We start from the raw sequence: 22,284 nt of genomic DNA, 5'->3' as shown, positions 1-22,284 counted from the left end.
TTCTATTTTAAATGGGGATTTTTATGTTATTCTTTTACTAGTTTTTTGTTGTTGTTGTTTGTTCCATGCCTAATTCATTGACCTGTTCTTTCTCTATTTTATTCCTATAAGCTTTTAGAGATATAAATTTACTTCTATATACTGTTTTGGCTGCATTCCATAAATTTTGGTTATGTTGTCTCATTGCTTTCATTCTCTTTACTGAAATTACTGATTTTTTCTTTGATTTGTTCTTTTACTCATTCTGTGTTCTTTAGGATTAGATTATTTAGTTTCCAATTAGTTTTTAGTCTGTTTTCACTGCTCCTAATTGAATGTAATTTTTATTGCATTATGATCTCAAAAGAATGTATTTACTACTTCTGTTTTTCTACATTTAGTTGTAAAGTTTTTATGAACTAATACATGGTCAATTTTTGTGTAGCTATCATGTACCACTGAGAAAAAAAGGTTTGTTCCTTTCTATTCCCACTCAATTTTCTCCAGAGATCTATCATATTTAATTTTTCTATAATTCCATTCATCTCCTTAACTTCTTTCTTGTTTATTTTTTTGTTAGACTTATCTAGTTCTGAGAGGAGATAGTTGAGGTCCTCCATTAGCATAGTTTTACTATTTCCTCCTGTAACTTCTTTAGCTTTTCCTTTATGAATTTAAGATTTTGTATTTAGATGTTGTACCATTTGGTTTATGTTTATGTTTAGTATTGATATAACTTCATTGAATTCTGAAATAAATTTTTCCATGATAATAGCTCTCTGAGACTGCTGATTAGCTGGTATCCAAAGATCCCATTTATTTTCTTTGTGTTATTCATTTATTTAGTAAGTATTCATTGAAGGATATATATAGTTTTACTTAAAAGTATTTTTAACATGCATAGAATTGTAGCTATAGGGACAGCTTTTCAATTCAACACAAATGAAGTAGCTATTCTGTTCAGGGCACTGTGCTTAAATGTTGAGGATACAAAGAAGAATGGAATAGTTCCTGCTCCTGAGGAATTTGTATTCTACCAAAGGTATGCAGCAAGTACCCAAATAAGAATACAAGGAAAAATGAAGAAGGGGAGAGCACTATCAGGTCAGTGAGGTGTGAGGTCAAGAAAGTAAATGTCAGAGATTTGATTCAAGTCATGCATGGGAAGATTTAGGTGACTGGATGTTAGTGATGAGGGGGAAAAAGGAGTGAGAGAATAAAAAGGGACTGGATGACATAAAGTTGAATTGTTCAACAATAGGGTCAAAACTGTGATGAGAGGGAAGGGAGGTCAGAGCAAGTATAGTAGATTGAAGGAACAGGGAGGTATGGAGTGAGCCAGGCATGGAAGGAATTTGAGTTTGAGACTGGAATGAAATGAGAAATTCCGGACTTAACAGTTAACAAAAGTAAATGCATTAGGGGCAGCTAGGTAGCAGAGTAGATAGACTTCCAGCCCTAGAGAACAATACCATGTTTGCTGTGGGATGGGCCAGCCTCCCACAGGAGATGGGGTCTTGGAGGTGGGATGGTGTCAGCGAAATCAACGTGACCCAGATATAGGGAATTCAGAGCACAGATTTGCCAGAAGTTTTTATGCCTAGAAAAGAGGGTCTTATCTAAGTGGGTATATAAGAATGATATGGAGGGCTTGTCGTGCCCTCCTAGGGCAGCTCTCCAGCCTCTGATGCCCACCTGACACCCAGCTCTCACTTGTGGCTCCTAGTAGCTGTTAGCATGCGGCAGCGGCCACACCCCGGCAACGGCTTCGACAGGTCAGCTAAACCTTGTGAGGGTAGCCATCGGGTTGTCGACCCCTGGTGAACCAGGGCTTTGCTCACCCAGCATGTGAAGACTGCTTCGGTTGAATAGATGGAAGAAACCAACAAGACGGTTCAATGGCTGAGAGGGCGACGCAGCAAAGCACTGTGGAGTGCTTAGGGCGTGTTGGAGCACAAAAGACAACCCGGCCATCCAATGCAGCTGAGGAAGTCTCCAGGTGTAACAACTTTTTGTGCCAATGGACCCAGGCTTCCAAGGCCAAGAGAGTGGGACTGTCTCTGTGCATCGACTTTTCCACTTAAATCTCTTTCACGCACTAGTGTTTTTGTACACACTCATCTACATCACAGATGAAAGCGCACAAAGACAATCCTCATCCTTGGTTACCAAGAGACTACTACCATTGTGTCACTATTGAGCCGGTTCAGTCATCTCTAACTCTGTGACCCCATTTTGGAGTTTTCTTGGCACAGACACTGGAGTAATTTGCCATTTCCTTCTCTGGCTAATTTTACAGATGAAGAACTGAGGCAAACAGGATTAAGTAACTTGCCTGGGGTCACACAACTAGTAATTGTCTGAGGTGGAACATGAACTCATGAAGATGGTCAGGGTCCAGCCCTACTCGCAACTCCAGGGCTCCTGACAGGTGGCAAACGATCAGTCAAAATAAATAAAATAAAATAAATAACAAACAGAAGACAGCTTAATCATAATGGCCATGGGATTGCTTTGCATCTCCAAGCTGCTCCAACATTCCCAGGAGTGGGATTTATTTTCATATCCATATTCTTGGCATGCAGATACACAAAATGAAAGAGAGAAAATTGGAAAAGTGATACATCAACTTTTAACAAATCACTTGATTAACATTCTATATTTTTGTATTGTGATTACAGACAGACTACAAGATAAATTATTTCATCACAGGTGGCTTACTAGGGAGTTTGAGTTACTGATTTGTGTAATTGAGTCACTGAGGCATATTGAAGCTTAGTGTACCTGTACATATTGTATGGGCCTCTATGGTTGATTTGTGTGCTGGCTTCATGAGAAAGTTTTGGGCTTGACCTGTAGCTGCGGTTTTGCTGGGAATTATGTACCTAAGTAAAAGTTAACCCATGATGGTCTTTTGGGATTGGGTTTAAGGGTCTGGTCTTTTGGTGATGTTTTGGAGAATTGGGGTACATGTATTTTGCTCTTGCATTATTTCTTTTGAGTCTAGGGGGAATAATAATCATGTCAATTCATAGATAAGGGGCATTGATGAAAGAAGGGGGATAGAGTGGGCAGTCACATCTTGCCAAGGTCCACTCTGTGGTCTCCCCAGCTACCACGCAGGATTCTGTCAAGGCGTCGTGGCTTGATGGCTCCCAGCAAAGATGAGTCTTGGTTCCAACCAGAGTGCTCTATCCACTCTATCACTTAGTTGCACCATTGTTGATACTTTTTATTTTCATTTTTTTAAACTCTTAAAATTGATACTAAGTATTGATTCCAAGGCAGAAAAGCAGCAAGGGCTCAGGATCACACAGCTAAGAAATGTCTGAGACTACATTTGAACCCAGGATCCCCCCTCTCCAGGCCTAGATCTCAATCCACTGAGCCACCTAGCTGCCCTTCTGTGATACAATTTAGCAAAACATAGTTTCCTCTTTTATTAGGTCTATTTTTGTTTTTCTATTGTTTGAGATCATGACTGCTATCCCTACTTTTTTTTTTTTATAGTTCCCCTCTAGTCCCTTACCGTTAATCTGCAGATGTCTCAAGTGGTTTCTTACAATGTATTATAGGATTCTGTTTTTTAATCTACGTTTCTATCAGCTTTCATGTTATGAATTTATCTGATTCACACCTACAGTTTATGATTGCCATGTGTTGTCTTCCAGCCTGTTTCCTCCCCTGTTTATCCTTCTCTCTCTCTCTCTCTCTCTCTCTCTCTCTCTCTCTCTCTCTCTCTCTCTCTCTCTCTCTCTCTCTCTCTCTCTCTCTCTCTTCTCTCTCTCTCTCTCTCTCTCTCTCTCTCTCTCTCTCTCTCTCTCTCTCTCTCTCTCTCTTCTCTCTCTCTCTCTCACTCCTTTTACCCTGGCCCTCCTCAAAAAGTATGTTTTGTTTCTGACCACCACCTGCCCTTTTTTCTATCACTCCCCACCCCACTCTCTAGCCTCCTCTCCAGTTCCCTGGAGGGCAAGACAGATTTCTATACCCAACTGAATATGCATGTTATTTCCTCTTTGAGCTAATTCTGATGAGAGTAAGATTTAGACATCACCTGTCATGCTTCCCCCCTCCATCTCCCCCTCCACTATAAAAACTTCCTTTTATGTGAAATAATTTACTCTATTCTACCTCTCCCTTCATCTTTCTTCCAGTGTGTCCCTTTCTCATCCTTTAATTTTATTTACTTTTTAAATCATCCCATCATAATCAACTCACACTCCTAAGTGTCCTAATAATGCTAAAGTTCTTCGGCATTACAAGGAATGTGAACAGTTTCATGGTATTGGATCTCTTCCAGTTTCTCTTTCCTGTTTACCTTTTTATTCTTCTCTTGAGTCTTGGGTAAGAATTTCTATTTGGCTTTGGTCTTTTCAGCCTCCATCCTATTCACTGCCTCTTTGGCCCAAGGCCTCTGCCCAGCCAGGCCTCTCACCTCCTTTGAAGGTTTACCTTACTATGCTACTGAGGCAATAAAAGGCCAAGACCCTAGTGAGTGGCAGAGGAGGGGAAATCTGGGGAAAGAACCCCAGGTATTTGGAGGAAAAAATGCCAGGCACCTTTCCTTGTCCATCGGGGATAGTGGTGGCTGGTACCACTGAGACCTGGGCAGGTCACTGATTCCCTGCAGTGACCTTTTCTCTTCTGAGAGGGCCCAAGCTTGGGAGGTATTTGTGGGCAGATTTTACATGGCACCTTCCTGCCAGACTCTTCTCTTTCCCACCTTGCCCTATCTCTCTTGGTAAAATGAAGGATAAGCTCTGAGCAGCTGGAGTTGGACCCTGGTCCAACACAGGGAGGTAAATGGAGGGACATCAATTCATTGGTAAGCAGGGCTCCCAGAGCTCCTGCTCCACCCCGAAGAAGAGGCTCCAGTTGTCTCAAGTTCCAACTGTTGTCTCTGCCTCGAACCCAGCCCCTGGCTCTAGCCCTCAGCCTGGGGTAGCTGACATCAGAGCATCTTCCAAATGTCATGGCTTAGTCTCAGGAGAAAGAGCTGGCAGGTGTCTCAAGGCTATTACTAGTAAGTAATGATCCTGAGACCAACCATCACCTACTCCAGCCTGGTGAAGTAGGTCAAAGGACCTGGGTTCAAATACCAGCTTGATTGAGTACTTCTTAGGTGACCTGGGTTTTTTTCCTCATCTGGCCCTGTTTCTGTAGACAGAAGTAGTCCACACCCAACAAAAAAATGCCCGAATTAGGCTATATGGGCTCTAATCTTCCAGTTCTAAATCTGTAAATTCTTTCAAACTTGAATTTTGGGAGGAACCTGCAAGGGTGGAACTAAACATCATGCCTGGGGGAAGAGGATGTGACTCATGCTTAATAAACATTAGTCATAGGTGACTATTCAAAGCCCCAACAGCTGGAAGGGTTAATTTGTACTCCAATTAGATGCCTCTCCCAGGAAGTTTAGATCCCAGCTCTATTCTCCTCTCTGAAGCTTTGGGCGTCTTTAGCTATTATACTCCTCAGGAAAATGGGTACAATAGCTTCCAGTCTCTCCCTTCTCTTAGAAAGTCCCAGATCCGAGGCTGTGGGGCGGAGAAGAAAGTCTTGTTTGGCATGGAGGGGGGGTGGGGGAGACAGAGAGGCTGGGCCAGAGTAATGTACCTGCCTGTAATAGGGTCCATAGCTTCCCTGTGAGTCAGGCATCTGCCCCTCCTATCTAGCAGTCTGTGACGACATCCACCTCTGTTGTTCACAGTTGCTTTCTTTCAAAGTCAGGCAACTCCCTGAATGAGGCCAGAGAGAGTGATGCTCTTGAAGGCCAAGCCCAGGCCACGTTCCTCACCCACTTGTACATTCCTCGGCTCTCCCTGGCTTCCACACGTCTCCAGAGTACTCAGCCCCTGCCGGCCCCCTTGCACATGTTCTCTGACCTGGACTTTTACCGTTTGGTCAGCAGATTCCATCGGAAGGGCATCCCCTCGGAGCCTCACTGAGAAGCTGCTGTTACTTGTCACCTACCCTGCTTCTCTTGGCTACTCTCCCAGGAAAAACTAGGAGAGTCCCTTTGGGAGAACAAAGGAAGGTAGAAACTGGCTGGGAACATGCAAGTTGGAAGCATTAGGTCTTTGGATTCAGGTAATCCCCAGTTCCAGGGACTGATAATATTAAATGTTTCCATCTTTCTAGTTTTAAGAAACTCACCTCTTGGGAACCAGTCTAACACCTCTGGGCCACATTCTTAGCTTGCGAATCTCTCAGGCCCCGGGCCCCTGGGGTAGGCCTGAATCCTTTGCTGCGTGTTATGGTGGAATAAAGAAACCCGAGTTTCATCCAGATAATTTATTTAGCACTGCATGCAGTTACAAATGGAGACCACGGTCCTCGGTCGTCAAGGACCCCGGAGCTTGGTTTCTACATAGTTAATATATCATTTGGAGAGTGAAAAATAGGATTATTGGGCCCGAGATATCTAGTTTCTCATTGGTGGAGGGCACTGGGAGATAATAAGGTGAGAGAGGGGGTAGCTTGATAACACTCCTTAGGCCGGCCGACTTTTGGGGAGAGGAGGGATCTTGTAACTTCAGTAGCTGAAACTCGGCTTCACAGAATGGTGGATAAAGGCAAAATGGAGTCACTAATGCTATTTTCAAATGTTAACACCCAATTCCTTGGGTTAGGTTTGAATTCTTTCCTATTCCCTTGGGGCAGAGGGCCATGTGGAAATTAAATCATTACTATTCTCCCAGAAGTCTAAGGCTCATGTGGGGGCTGGGAAATACCTGGTACACAGTTGGTGCTTCATAAGTGCTAGTCAACTGGTTTGCCTAAAATGTACAAGAATGAGGGAGGAGTGGGGCTCCGGGCTTTGTTCTTAGTGCCATCTCCTGGCAGCTGTTAGACAGCAAGGCAAAAGCCAAAAGAATTCTGCTCCTCCCCTGCTGGGCTGATCCTTCCTCTTGACATTGGTGTAGCCCTTTCCCCACTCCTGACTGGTGGCTCAGCCCTAGCTTTTGATGGTGAGCCTGGAGTTCAGGGGAAATGGCCGAGTGGACATTTTGACTCAGCATCTACGCCAGGGACTCGAGGCCTCAAATTGCCACTTACTCTCAGGTGGATGGCCAGGTAGATGCTATCCTGGCTATCACGTTGAAGTGAAATCATGGGTTCAAATCCTTCCTTAATTCCTCTGAAAATACTGATTATTCCAGGTCACTGACAGATGGATCAGAGCATATTCTCAGAAGCTGAGATGAATCACACATTCACAGAACTCTAGAGTTAGAAGCCCTAACAGTTGTCCTCATTTGATCACGGGACCCATTCCTAAGGGCACTAAGTGGTTTGCAAAGGGTCATGAAGCGAGTTAGGAATGGAGCCAGAATGAGAACTCAGGGAGCTAGATGAGTGGTTTTTCCTGTTACATCATCCTCAGGCCATACTATGTTGACTCTGAACCAAACATATAATGGGGTTTGAAGGACAAATGGGAAGAAGAAGCCAGTACAAACCTAATGCTTAAGACTTCCTTTATAAGACTCCCATAACTGGGGTTCCCTACAATTCATCACCACTCACCCTGAAGCAGCAGCCCTATACTTCACAGCCTCCTATACCTCCCCCCATGCCAGTGAGGCCAATGTCACCACTGCGTGTCCACCAAGCTCCAGAGATAGTCACTGATAAACTTCTGAGAGTGCTGGGTGCTGTCCAGATGGATAGGCTGTGCAATGTTGGGACCGTGATGAACTGCAGAGCTAAAGTAAAGGAAAACACATTTCTATTTACAGCCCCTCCCAGGGAACCTTTGCCCCCTTGACCATCAGGGAAGGATACTGCCTTTGATGATAGTCGGCTCACATTCATAATCCCACTCAATTTTACTGACTTGATGATAAAGTTGAGACACATACCTGCAAAAGAAAACATAAACGTTTGGTGTTGGGGAATGTCAATAGTTTAGTCCTAAGTTATTGGGAGTGTTCTAGTTCCATTCACTGAAATTGTGATCCCTTTAACCTATTTGGGCCTCAGTTTCTCCATCCATAAGATGAGAAGGTCTGGACTAGATGATCCTCGAGATGCCTTTCTGTCCTAAATCTGTGATGCTTCCAAGCATCAACAGACAGTTCTATGAGTTAGGGTAGCTAATCATCTTGTGATCACTGTACTTAATTTGGTTATTCCTTGAATGATGCCTGACTGTGGGGCCCAGCTTGGCATGAGCTCACGAACCACTGGTGTTGCTACACCCATACCATGATGAGGCATCAAAGTGGCACTTAATGGACATTGTCAAGAATCTCTGCTAAAAATGGAGGCCAGTTTAATAGGTCAACCACATCACACCTAACACAAATATGACTTCCAGCGACATACACCAGGGACACTTACACAGCTGAAGGGATCACAACAGTGGTATCTTCATCCACTTCTCCCTCCATCCTTAGGAGATCTTGTTCCATTTCCTTGAGCTCTTCCAGCTCTTTTGTCAACAGAGTACAAAAGGAAGTTAAGGAGCCATTCGTTTTGAATACCCCCTCTTGCTTCTGTCAAAATTGTAATATTGGTCTCGACTATGAGAACCTTACTCCCAGATCCACAAATAATCCACAAGAAATTCTATGAACATTTCAAAGGGCAAGTCTTTGCTGGAGGATGGCTCTGAATGCAAGCTTGTGCAAAAGGATATTAGAAGCTTTCCCAATAAACAAATGGTCAGAGTTTTGACTAAGTAATTGTCAAAAGAAATATAAGCTATTGACAACAATATGAAAGAATCCTCCAAGTCACTAATAACAGATGCAAATTAAAACATCTTTGAGGTTTTACTTTACTTCCAAACTAATCCATATAACAAAAGATGAAAATAATAAATGTTGGAGGGGCTGTGGGAAGATGAGTACAATACTGTACTATTGATAGAACTATAAATTGTTCCAACCCTTCTAGAAAATAATTGGGAATTATACTTAAGTCACTAAAATGTATAAATGTTTTGACCCAATAATACCATCATTAGGTACATACTCCAAGCAGATCAAAGGTACAGTGAAAGATCCCATATGTGTAAAAATATTTTAGTATCATTTTTTTAAAGTAGCAAAGAACTAGAAGGAAAGTAGATATCCGTCATTTGGAGCATGTTTGAACAAAATGTTGTAGATGAAAAGAATAGAATACTATTGTGACTTAAGAAATGAAGAGTATAGGGGGCAGCTAGGTGCTCAGTGGATAGAACCAGCCCTGGAAATGTGAGGTCCTGAGTTCAAATATGATCTCAGATACTTCCTAGCTGTGTGACCCTGGGCAAGTCATTAACCCCCATTGCCTAGCTCTTACTACTCTTCTGCCTTAGAACAAATACACAGTATTGATTCTGAGATGGAAGGTAAGGGTTTAAAAAAACAAAAGAAAAAAGAAATGAAGAGTATAAGAATTCATAAATCTAGAAAAACATGTATGAACTGATGTAGAGCAAAGTAAGCACAATGAGAAGAACATCTGACATAAAGATCATCACATGAAGGAAAATGGTGGAGAAAACTTTAGACCTGAATGAGATACAACAGCCAATCTAAGGACCAATGATAAAACATTTCTCCTGCCTCTTGGTAAAAAGACTAGGTGTGGAATGAGGCAGATACTTTTAGACATGGTCAATGGTTTGATTAATTTTTTCGTGACTATATTTATGTGTCAGAGAAGCAGTCTAGTGAAGGGGATAGAGTTGGCCTTGAAGCCAGGATGACCTAGATTCTAGCCCTGCCTCTGACATGTATTTAGCTATGTGATCCTGGACAGGTCACTTTTTTCTTACAGAAAGGTGCTGATCTGCATTAGTAGAGGGAATTTTCTCATTCAGGAATCCCTAAATCAATGAAATCATAGTGAAGGAGGTCAGAACAACCTCCCTCTGGGGGCTAGGAGTAAACTCTTGCCCAAGTCAGTATAACTTCCAGCAGCTAAGCAGACACTCCCTGTATTGTGAACCCCTCAGCTAGCTCCAACTGCCAACTCACGAGATCCTATTGTTCAACATTTCATGCTAGCCCCCTGTACTATAAAAGGTGTTCCCTAGCCAAGCCAGTGTACTCCTCCTTTAGGGGCAGCCCTAGTGCCTAGTAAATAAACAGTGATCCTTTGCTTATTTGCATTGTCTCTGTGTCTCCATTCTTGGGGGATTTTCTCAAACCCTACAATAGGCCCAGTGCCTATCCCTACTTATTTATTGTAAGGGAGAATTCAATAGGCATAGGGGTAGACATTGGGGAGTTACAAATATCTGGGTGAAAAAAGGAATTGACACAATAATTTTAAAATAAAAAGGACACAAAGATATTTGAGATTGGCCTTTAAACTGCCATTCTTCTCGCTGGCCTTCTGAAGTTCAGATTCAATTTTCTGTAACTTAGATTCAACATGTTGTGCTGTTTCTTTCTCATCAACAAGTTTCTGGGCCACATCTTCCTCCATAGCAAGGATCTCTGCAGATAGACCAGAAGGTACATTCAACATTAGATGCTTAGTTTTGAAAAACAGTGAATAGCCAAGTTTTCCTTTCCTGCTAGGAAAACAATCACTCAGCAAACTAGTCCAGGAAACATACAGTATCAGAGGCATTTTTCTTTTTTTAATTCCAAATTATCATCCTTAGCTATCCCCTCACTCAGAAGGCAAGAAACATAAGACCTATTACAAAATAAAGTCACACAAAGAAATTTCTGCATTAACCATGTTCCAGAGGGGAAAAAAAAGCAAGAAAAACACAGGAAAAATGCTTCAACCTTTACTCTGACTCTATCAGTTTGTTATTTGGAGGTGGAAAGCTTTTTATATTATGAATACTGTGGAATTATCTTGAATTGCTGTACTTTTCAGAACAGCTAAGTGTTTCAAAGTTACTTATTTTTACAATATTGCTTTACTATGTAAATTGTTCTGATTCTGCTCACTTCATTTTGCATCAGTTCATATAAGCCTTTCCAGATTTTTCTGAAACCCTCTCTTTCTATTTTTTCTAGCACAACAATATTTCATCACTATCATATACCACAACTTGGTCAGCCATTCCCCAACTGATGAGTATCCCTTCAATTTCCAATTTTTTGCCACCCCAAAAAGAGCTGCTGTAAAAAATTTTGTACATATGGGTTAATTCAATCTTTGATCTCTTTGAGGGTTTAAATCTAGAGTAGCATTATTTCTGAGTCAAAAGATCAAATATGTATATATATATATATTATATTATAGTTTTGGTTTCATTTTTATTAAGCCTTTTGAAAGCAAGTAAAAAATGGCTTTCTAGTAATAAGAATATGCATCTTGCATACATTTTAATCCAAGATATTATCATTTTTAGGAGACTTTTGAGACTAGTAAAGATTTTGAGAAATCATACCTGAAACAAAATGTGCAGATTTTCTCTGAATTTAAAAAATTATCTCTCCAAGGCAGAGGCAGGAAGGTAATGGCTTACTTAGAAGATAAAAATTCTCATTATCTTCTGAAATATCTTGAACCATATTCTAGAAACCAAGTTCATTCAAATGATAATTCTTTTTTTTTTAACTGTCACCTTAAGTCTTAGAATAAATATTGTATATTGGGTCTAAGATAGAAGAGTGGTAAGGACTAGGCAATGGGGATTAAGTGACTTGCTCAGGGCCACACAGTTAGGTTGTATCTAAGGTCAGATTTGAAGCCAGAACCTCTGCTCTAGGCCTTGTTTTCAATCCACTGAGCCAAAACTCTGTAAAGAATTTCATGAACTGATACAAAGTGAAGTGAGCAGAACCAGAATAACATTGTACATAGTGACAGCAATATTGTATAATGATCAACTGTGAATAACTTAGCTCTTCTCACTTACCTTCTGCCTTAGAATCAATACTAAGTATCAGTTCTAAGGCAGAAGAGCAGTAAGGGCTAGGCAATGGGGGTTAAATGACTTGCCCAGGGTCACACAGCAAGGAAATGTCTGAGGTCAGATTTAAACTCGGGTCCTCTTGACTCCAGGCCTGGCTCTACTGCGCCACTCACCTCCCCCTCAGTTTCCTTAAGTTTAAATGAGGATAGTAATAACACCTACCTCCAGGGTTGTTGTGAAGATCAAATGAGATATTTGCAAACTTTAAAAGTGCTACAAAACCCCTAAATGTTAGTCTGAGAGAACATTTATTTATTTAACATTATTTTATTTGGTCATTTTTGGACATTATTCTTTAGATACAAAGATCATTTTCTTTTCCTCCCCCTGCCTCCCACCACCCCTCCCATTGGCGATGCATGATTCCTCTGCGTATCACATGTGTCCTCGATCCGAGCTCATTTCCATGTTATTGGTTTTTACATTAGGGTGTTCATTTAGAATCTTTCCTCAATCATATCCCCATCATCCCTGTAGTCAAGCTGTTGCCTTTCCTCAGTGTTTTTACTCCCACCGTTTGTCCTCTGCTTGAGGGTAGTGTTTTTTTCTCCTTGATCCCTGCAGGTTGTTCAGGATCATTGCATTGCCCCTAATGGAGAAGTCCATCACCTTCGATTGTACCACAGTGTCTCAGTCTCTGTGTACAATGTTCTCCTGGTTCTGCTCCTTTCACTCTGCATCACTTCCTGGAGGTTGTTCCAGTCTCCATGGAACTTCTCCACTTTATTATTCCTTTGAGCACAATAGTATTCCATCACCAACATATACCACAATTTGTTCAGCCATTCCCCAATTGATGGGCATCCCCTCGTTTTCCAGTTTTTGGCCACCACAAAGAGCGCAGCTATGAATATTCTTGTACAAGTCTTTTTCCTTATTATCTCTTTGGGGTACAGACCCAGCAGTGCTATGGCTGGATCAAAGGGTAGACAGTCTTTTATCGCCCTTTGAGCATAGTTCCAAATTGCCCTCCAGAATGGTTGGATCAGTTCACAACTCCACCAACAATGCATTAATGTCCCAACTTTGCCACATCCCCTCCAGCATTCATTACTTTCCTTCGCTGTCATGTTAGCCAATCTGCTAGGTGTGAGGCGATACCTCAGAGTTGTTTTGATTTGCATCCGAGAGAACATTTATAAGGGGCCTAATACAGTGGTTAGTTAGTTTACAATAGGCGCTTAATAAATGTGGATTCCTGGGGAAGCTAGGTGGCTCAGTGGATAGTGAATCAGGCCTGGAGTCAGAACTTAGGTTCAAATCTCACATCAGACACTTCCTAGCTATATGACTCTGGGCAAGTCACTTAACCCTGATTGCTCTTCTTAGAATTGATACTAAGAAGGTAAGGTTTAAAAACAAATGTACACTCCCATCCCTTATTCCCCGATGTTCCCTCTGGAAGAACCTGGCTTGCCTGTCTGTGGGTGGAAGCTGGCTGGCAATATGACTGCGCAGCATGTTATAGGAGAGAACATTGAGTTTGGAGGCAGAAGACCTATCTCTGACTCCTGCTGCTTAGATGGTCGTGAGGAAGTGAACACCTGCCTTCAAGTTTATGAAAGGCTAATGCTTAGAAGAGGAGACAGATTAGTTCTTGGCCCTGAAAGGCTGAACTAGTAACAGCGGGTGGAAACAACAGGAATTTTGGCTGGAGGGAAGGAAACATTTCCTAATTACTAGATCTGCCCAAGAATAAGATAGGCGGCTTCATGAGAGGGTTCAGTTCTCCAGCACTCAAGGTCTTCCAGAAGAGCCAGGAGAGTACTAACAGCTGAGCTTGAGATATGGCTCTTAAGGTTTCTAAAGGATCTTTTAATGATTTCCCATTTCTCTTGTATATAGCTTGCTTTGGATAGATTTATCTGCATTAGATTATGAGCTCCTTGGGAGCAGAGACTTTTGCCTTTTTTTCTATCTCTAGTGATTAGCAGAGTGCCTTGCATTTAATAAATAGTAGACAATAAATGTTTATTGACTGATATTATATACTTTATCTTCTTTAGGCCTCCTACCAATCATATGAAACCAATATACAAGTGTTCTTATCTCTACATTTAGAGACAGAAATCTGCAGTTAAAGTGACCTGCCTCTGGTCACAGGTAATGAGCATCAGAGTCAATAACAGACCCAGTTCTCTCCCAACTCCCAGTTTAGCATTCTGTAGCCTCTAAAACCCCAACCCAATCCCCATCTCCATCTATTCTGTGTTTCATCCCCTTAGTCATCCCTATCTTACATCTACCCCCATTTTCTAGGTTGTAATAATAATGTCACACTTCTCTTGGACTTAGGAAGGAAGGAAAGATAGGAGAAAGGGATTGATATCTAAGTGGCAGTTGGGTTAAGACCCAACTTGCTTGATAGAATTGAATATTTTATTAGATTCTTCTTATCTGGGTACCAAGTAACTGCAAGGAATGCTTTGGAGGTGGACTTTGTGCTAAAATCTTCTATAAAGTCTTGTAGAAAATGTTTTTCCTTTACTCCAAACTTCAATCTCTTTTCATCTACAGGTTCCTTCCTTACAAATGCACCCAGATCATTCCCATCTTTAAAAAACCCTCATATTATCAATCTCTCTTTTTCCCATCATAATTCCTAGAAGGAAAAAAAAATCTGTCTATACTGATTGCTTCTACTTCATCTTCTTCCACTCAGTTCCCTGAATTTTGGCTTTCAACTGTGACTAAACAGCTTGCCCCAAGTTTATCAACTATCTCTTAATTGCTAGTTGGTGTCCTTGTTCTAACTACCAACCACCTCCTCCCACAGATACTCTTTCCTCCCTGAGTTTCTGTGAGTCTGCTATTTCCTCTTTCTCCTCATTCTACTCTGACAGTTCCTTCTCATTCTCCTTTGCAGGATTATCATCCTGCATCATCCAAGTACAACCTCCACTCTCTATGTATACATAGGTTCTTTCTTATACCACTCACTTATTATTATTTTTTAACCCTTATTTTCTGTCTTAGAAACAATACTGAGCATTGGTTCCAAGGCAGAAGAGTGGTAACAGCTAGCAAAGCATGTTAAGTGACTTGCCCAGGGTCACACAAATAGGAAGTGATTGAGGCCATATTTGAAGCTAGGACCTCATATCTCCAGATTTGGCTCTCTCTCCACTGAACCACTCAGCTTCCTCCTTATACCCTCTTCAATTCCCTTCCTAAACTTTCTTTCAGTGAGCTCATCAGTCCCCAAATATTCATCTATCATCTTTATGCAGATGACTGCCAAATCTCCATTTTTCATTTATCCCTTAAGGTCCTATACCAATGAGTGGGAAGGGCCAAGCAATGGGGGTTAAGTGACTTGTCCAGGGTCACACAGAAAGGAAGTGTCTGAGGACAAGATTTGAATGTAGGACCTCCTGTCTCTGGACCTGGCTCTCAATCCACTGAGCCAGCTAGCTGCACCCTCACATTTTTTTTTAATCTGGATGAACCATGGGAATATCAAAAGCAACACGTCCAAAATGGAATCCATTCTCTTTCTCTCTAAATCTAATTCACCTCCTTATCTCCTTATTTCCATCAAAGGTACCTTCATCCTTCTCATCTCCCAGATTTACGATCTTTGAGTCATCCTGTACTCCTCACTACTCATATCTAATTAGTTGCTAAGTTTTGGTGATTCTGCTTCTACAAAACCTCTCAAACATGTCCCAGTTTTTTCACTCTCCACTCTGATCACCTCTCCTGGACAATTGTGCTAGCCTGCTAGTCTCCTATCACCAGGTAGGTGTTCTTACGTCCAGTCTCTCCCCTTCCCAATCCATCCTACATCCAGCTGCCAAATTGATGATCCTTTATTATAGTTGTTATCAAACACGAGCATTTCTGTACACACAGAAGAATGCAAAGAGAAGATTAGACAAGGAACCACAAATCTCTATCATGTACACCTCACGTTTTTAAAAAGAATATATTCAAAGCTGACCTGCTTGTCTGTTAGAAATAATGTTGCAAAAACACAGGGTTGATCATGTTAGTTCCCTGCCAAAGAAACTTCTGTGTGGGTGAAAAATAGAAGACAAGACCGACTGAATAGAAGCAAGGCAGGCAAGTTCTCACATACCCATTCCAGCAAAGCCTGAATAAAGCACCATACTGAATAATGATCAATAAACATAATATAATTTTTAAAATGCAAAACTATTTTATTTTCCCAATTACATGAAATAATAATTTTTTCAACATATGTTCTCCAAAATTATAAGATCCAAACCGTTTCCCTTTTTTTCTTCCTTCCCCCAACTTGGAGATGGAAAGCAATATAATCTGGGCCATACACATATTATCATGCAAAACACACTTCCTTATTGGTCAGTCACTGTTGTAAGAGCACACTCATATAAAACCAAAACCCCAAAATAAAATTGTAAATAGACTGATGTGAAAGAAAGGATGCTTTGAACTGCCTCTAATTCAAATATTTCTTTCCCTGGAGGTGAATAGCATTTCCTGTCATAAGTCCTTTAGAATTGTTTCAGATCATTGCATTGCTGAGAGTAAATGTTCTATATTCTGAGGCAGCAAGAGGAAAGGTTTTCACAAGAAAGGTCCAGGATTGTTGGGAACCACCCTCAGTGTGGACCTGGGAAGACCACAGAGATTTAAGTTTTGACCATGAAAAGGTTCATAGTAATCACATGACACCACATTCATACCACAAAGGACTCCGAAGATCGAGCATTTTTTGACTCCTTAAGATCCAAAGGTGTATATTAGAGTACATCCTGGAAAATGGGGGTTAATATGGAAATACAAGTGGCCTAGTTTGAGACCAAGCATCCAAAGAGGAGCAGTGGCAGAATCTGGCCTTACCACAATATCCAAGTTCAGAAAATAAGGTTACAAATATGACTAAACAAGGCACCAGCCACTACAAAGATTTATAGATCCAGGGGCTGCTAGGGTGGCTCAGTGGATAGAAAGCCAGACCTGGAGACAGGAGGTCCTGGGTTCAAATTTGATCTCAGACACTTCCTAGCTATGTGCCTCTGAGCAAGTCATTTAACCTCATAATTGCCTAGCCTTTACCACTCCTCTGTTTTGGAACAGATACTTGTATCCATTGTAAGATCGAAGGTAAGGATTAAAAAAAAAAAGATTTATAAATCCAGAGACCAAAAAATCCAATGTAGAAGAGAGTAACTATAACAATTTTGAGGACTCAAAGAAAAAAAAAATTGATTATCTACATGGACTGCATGAACACCTGGAAGAAATAAAACAAAATAAAAAAAAATGAAACAAAAACGCTGGAGGAAAGAATTGGAACAATAAATGGCGTAGAAAAGAAAGCAATAAAATTTATCCATATTCACTGAAAATTAGAATAGGTTAAACAGAAATGAGTTATTCTAAGAATGGATGTGAATCAAAGCATACTATCTTTCACATTAGAGTATTTATGGTTTTGTTTTTGGGTTTTGATTTTGTATAACTGTGCCCTTATAACATTGACCAATATGGAAGTGTGTTTTACATGATAATAAAAGACATTAGTAACTCTATAAGATGAGAAATATTTAAACAAAAATATTGAAAAAAAAAGAGGAAAATAAAGTATCTACTATCAAAAACAACTACTCTGGCAAAAAGGTCAAAGAGAAATAACTTATGAGTCACTGAAATTTCCTGATGACCATGATTAAAAAAGCAAGAGGAAGGGGAGGGGACAATTAGATGGTTTTGTGGGTTCAAATGTAACCTCAGCCACTTTCTACCTATGTGATTCTGGGCAAGTCATTTAGCCCCAATTGCCTAGCCCTTACTGATCTTCTTCCTTGGAACCAATACTGAGTACTGATTCTAATATGGAAGGTAAGGGTTAAAACAACTTTTCCCCACCCCAAAACCTGGGTACTCTATGTCAAGAAATCATAAACAAAAACTGCTTAGATCTATTACAACTAGGAGTAAAACAAGAAAGAATCTACCACTCACTTCCTGAAAGAAAAGGGGTGCAAGAATGAGAATCCAGAGTTTTCTAGATTTGAACCTAGGACCCTCCCCCCTCAGGATCCCCACTCCCACCTGGCTCTCAACCCACTGAGTCACCCAGCTGCCCCCATTAGAGAACTTTTAAGTATTCCTGATAAAAAGAAACTTTGATGGCTCCACATTGCCTTTAGGATAAAAGACAACCTCTCCACCTTGAAGCTCTTCAAGTCTAACTCCAGTCTGTCTTTCCAGTTTTTTTTAAAAACATTACTCCCTTTCGCGTGGTTTTCCTTCTAGTCAAACTGTGTTGCTTGTCATTTGATAAGACATGACAGCACGGTATTCGTGATATTTTTTTTTTACAAGCTGTCCCCGATGCCTAGAATATTCTCTTCCTCCCCTCCCCTTTGCTTCCTGGAATCTCAGAATCCCTCTGTGACAAGAGAACTTCTGGCTCAGGCCTCTTACTGTCACTGTGATAAGGGAAAGACTTCGATGGGAAAGAAACTCTGGCTTGGATTTCTTGCCAAGTGTATAAGAATAGAGTGCTGCCTCCGTGTCTATTTGGAGCTTCCAGACATTGTTGCTGAAAGTTAGATAGGCACAATACCTGCACAATCAAGTTTGGGAAATAAGCCGAAGCTCCTGTTTGGAACAGCTTCAGGTGTTTTTTCTGGTACTTGTTTCTATACATGTATACTCTTACCTTTCCTACCTGCTTTCCAAAAAATTCTATCTTTTTAGGGCTGCTTATATATTCACATTCTATATAAAGGTGTTGAAGGTGATATTCTGGGCTCATTGACTCCTACATTTTTGTAGGTGTGGTGGAGGCTGCAAATCGAAGAAAGCTAAAACTGCAGTTTACCATCTCTATATTGACTCAGTGATGGACAAAAGTACTTAACCAACGGAGCCTTGGATAAGTTTTATCTCACCTTCAAGGCTCAATTCAGTTACCAGATTCTATAGTCATTCCTTATGTAACCTCTAGTTATTATTGATCTCCCCCAAAACTTTGTACAGATTTTGTATTTACTTAACTGTTTGTAATTCAGTCATCTTCCTCACACTGATCCCAGAGAATGTAATCTCCTTCAGGGAATGGATTGTTTGCATTGGTGTATCCCCATTGCCTTGCACATAGTAGGCACTTGTTGAATGAATGAGACACCTTGTTGATAAATTCAATTTTAAGTAGGGAGAGACAGGAAAAGAAATCAATTTGAAGCACATAGCAATAATAGTCCAGGTGAGAGGCCATATGGGCCTGAACCAATCTGGTAGCATTTATGAAGGGCCTACTGTGTGCCAGACACTGAGCTAAGCTCCTTACAAGTATTATTTCATTTGATCCTTAGAACAACCCTAGAAAGTAAGTGCTATTACTATCCCCATTTTATAGTTAAGGAAATGGAGGTAAAGGGGGGTTAAGTGATTTGACCATGTTCACACTCTGAAATCCTGCCAATCTAGCCTTCTCTGGCTTCCTTACACAGACCTTGGCATGAGTCAGGAATGCTTTAGAGAATCCCTCTCTTTCTTGAAGATGGAGCTTTGGGACTATCTTCTGCATAAAGCCTTTCTCCAATTCCCTCTGCCTCCCAATTTTAGTCTCCAGCCCAATTTAACCTTGTATTTAACTACTTTGCATATACTTGAGTTGATTAACTTTGTTAATGCTATATTTATTTTCACATGCACTTGTGAGACCTATTTGAATGTAAGCTTGTTGTGAGGAGAGATTGCTTCATTCCTTGTACTTTTATCCTGGGCACTTTGCAGAGAGCTAGGCACAAATGCATATTGTAGGTTTAAAAAAAAACCAAAACCCTTACCTTCCATCATAGAATCAATACTGTGTATTGGTTCCAAGACAGAGAAGCGGTAGGGCTAGGCGATGGGGGTTAAGTGACTTGCCCAGGGTGACACAGCTAGTTAGTATCTGAGGCTATGTTTGAATCCAGGACCTGATAGGTCTGGGCTCTCTATCTATTGAGCCACCTCGCTGCCCCTATATTGTAGACAGACGTTTAATCAATATTTGCTGGTTGATTGACTGTGAGAGAGTAAAGTGCATTGAGCCTGGGAAGACAGGCTGGAACAAAAAGATGAAAGGCTTTAAATGTCCACGTATGGGCTTAGTATTTAAGATGAGGGGCAAAAGGTTAGCCCCAAAGCAACTTGATTTATGCCAGAGTCCCTACGTCTCGCTCTGCGTCCTTCCCGCCCCCCGCCCTTCGCGCTTGCGTTCTCCCCGTCCCCGCCCCCCGTGCTTGCGTCCTCCCCGCCCTGTCTTGCTCCGGTACCTGAGAGAAACCCTTCAGCGTTCTCTTTCAAGTCCAGAAGCCTCTCGATCATCCGTTCTTGCTTCCCTAGGAACCGCCGCACCCACGCCCCGGCCCGGTTGGCGTTGAGCAGACCAATCAGTCCCTGGCTTACATCCTCCATGTCCCGAAATACCTCCATGGCCAAAGCTGGAAGAGCCGGGAACAAACTTGCCGATCCCAAGCCCGCCCAAATTCAAACAGTCACCGACCAGGCTTCATTGTGTTCTCCGCTTCCTATTGGTCTTCGGGCGCAACAGACATACAAAAAAGCCAATCGTTACTGAGCATTTTATCTCGTTCTCGCGGAAGGGCGGGGCTGTTCTAGTTGCGCATGCGCGACATGTCACCAGTTGAGGATGCTTAGCCTTGTTCTGGTTGTGTCCTACCTGTACCTCTGTAAGGTATTCCTTCTTTTGAGGGGCTCTCCTGTTACGTGAACCCCTAACTAAATACCCCGACTGCTTTAGTGAAGGAAAATTAGCCTCTCTGCCTTCGAATTTAGTCTCCCCAAGGTTTGGGACAGTTTTTTTTTTTGTTTACGTATATATACACACCAAACACCTGGCACATAGTGCCTCACAAATGCTTAATTATTGAAGTCCCCTTATTAGACCATAACCCATTGTTGGTTTTTTTTTGCCTCTCCTGCCTCCCCTTATAAAATCTTACTTTTCATTATCTTTCAACCCTCAGTTCTCTCCCAGGTCAGCTCCACTCCGACCCCTTCTTAACCCTTTGGTGAGCCAATTCAGTTCTACACATTCCTCTGAAATGATAACCATTCTGGAGATGAGTATGGAACCATGTCCAAAGGCCCATGAAACTATACGTCCTCTTTGACCCTGCAATACTACTTCTAAGTCTGCATCCCAAAGAGATCAGAGATAAGGGAAGATGTACAAAAATATTTTTAGCCGCTCTTTTTGTAGTGGCAAAGAACTGGAAGCTGAGTGGGTGTCCTTCAATCAGGGAATGACTGAACACGTTGTGGGATATGGTTATAATGGAATACTATTGTGTATAAGAAATGATAAACAGGATGAATTCAGAAAAACCTGAAAAGACTGATGAACTGATGCAAAGTGAAGTGAGCAAATTTTGTATATAATAACAAATACAGTACAACAATTAACTGTGAAAGACTAAACTATTATCAAGTTTCCAAGGTATCTGCCAGGGTCTCAGATGAAAAATACTATCCATAGCTAAAGAAGGAATGGTTTGGAGTATGATTGCAGATCAAAGCATGCCATCTACTTTATTTCCTTTATGAGTTTTTTAAAATTGTATGTGTGGTATGTCTTCTGTCATAGTATAAGCAATCTGGAAATGTGTATTGCATGAAAGTACTGGTCTTACCTTTATCAGACTGTTTACCACCTTGTAGGGTAAAGGGAAGGAGAGGGAGAGAATCAGAATCATAAAATGTCAGAAAATAATTGTCAAAATTTGTTTCTATCTGTAATTGAAAAAACATTTTTTTTAATTTAAAAAATTCTACATAGTTTCTAGCTCCTTTCCTCCACCCCATATCCATCATATCATGGATTATGCCTAGTCAAATCTCAGCCTTTATTCCTACATGCGTGCTGCTAAACAAAGGTGGAGAAAATCATGCAACCATTCTGATTAGGTTTATTACAGTTATATGTTACATAACTTCAATTGAGCTTTCACTGTTGCTAGGCAACCATACTATACCTCTCTTATCAATTCATTAGCTCACTCTTCATAGCAGCTCTTCTAAACTTCATCCCTCCTCAAATTTCCTATGGCATGGCCTCTGCTCTCTTAATCTGAGAACCTTGCCTTATATTTATTTATTGGGAAATTTTATTTAGTTAATTTAGAATATTTTTCCATGGTTACAAGAATCATGTTCTTTCCCTCCTCCCACCCCTGTCCTGTAGCTGACTTGCAATTCTACTGGGTTTTTACATGTGTCATTGATCAACACTTATTTCCATATTATTGATATTTATACTAGGGTGATCATTTAGAGTCTACATCCCCAATCATATCCCCATCCGACCCATGTGATCAAGCAGTTGTTTTTCTTCTGTGTTTCTACTCTAGTTCTTCCTTTGAATGTGAATAGTGTTTTCTCATAAGTCCCTCAGAATTGTTCTGGATCATTGCATT

At 41.0% G+C, this 22,284-nt stretch overlaps 1 protein-coding gene across 1 annotated transcript; it reads right to left on the bottom strand.

Annotated features, from left to right (window-relative positions):
- Nucleotides 1-6,258: 6,258 nt before the first annotated feature.
- Nucleotides 6,259-20,587, bottom strand: SPC24 (SPC24 component of NDC80 kinetochore complex). Its single transcript, XM_001364851.4, has 5 exons — nt 20,122-20,587; nt 10,274-10,418; nt 8,326-8,430; nt 7,768-7,844; nt 6,259-7,680 (listed from the first exon to the last, which is right to left on the bottom strand). Exons 1-5 carry the CDS (start codon nt 20,279-20,281, stop codon nt 7,574-7,576), a joined length of 594 nt encoding a protein of 197 aa, XP_001364888.1. The 5' UTR covers nt 20,282-20,587; the 3' UTR covers nt 6,259-7,573.
- Nucleotides 20,588-22,284: the final 1,697 nt, after the last annotated feature.

Source organism: Monodelphis domestica, chromosome 3 (assembly GCF_027887165.1).
Source record: "Monodelphis domestica isolate mMonDom1 chromosome 3, mMonDom1.pri, whole genome shotgun sequence".
In the NCBI taxonomy this organism is placed as follows: domain Eukaryota; kingdom Metazoa; phylum Chordata; class Mammalia; order Didelphimorphia; family Didelphidae; genus Monodelphis; species Monodelphis domestica.
The sequence above is the reverse complement of the archived record's forward strand: the minus strand, read 5'-3'. Positions and strand labels throughout refer to the sequence as shown.

Bases quoted from the DNA above. Each gene is read 5' to 3' on its own strand.
- SPC24 (XM_001364851.4), bottom strand. From the start codon at position 20,281: ATGGAGGTATTTCGGGACATGGAGGATGTAAGCCAGGGACTGATTGGT. The intron at 8,431-10,273 runs ATATCTTTGTGT...TTCCTTTTGTAC, and splicing joins AGTTTAAAGGCCAATCTCAA to TCTGTTGACAAAAGAGCTGG. The intron at 7,845-8,325 runs GTAAGTGTCCCT...TTTCTTTTGCAG, and splicing joins GTTGTGATCCCTTCAGCTGT to GTATGTGTCTCAACTTTATC.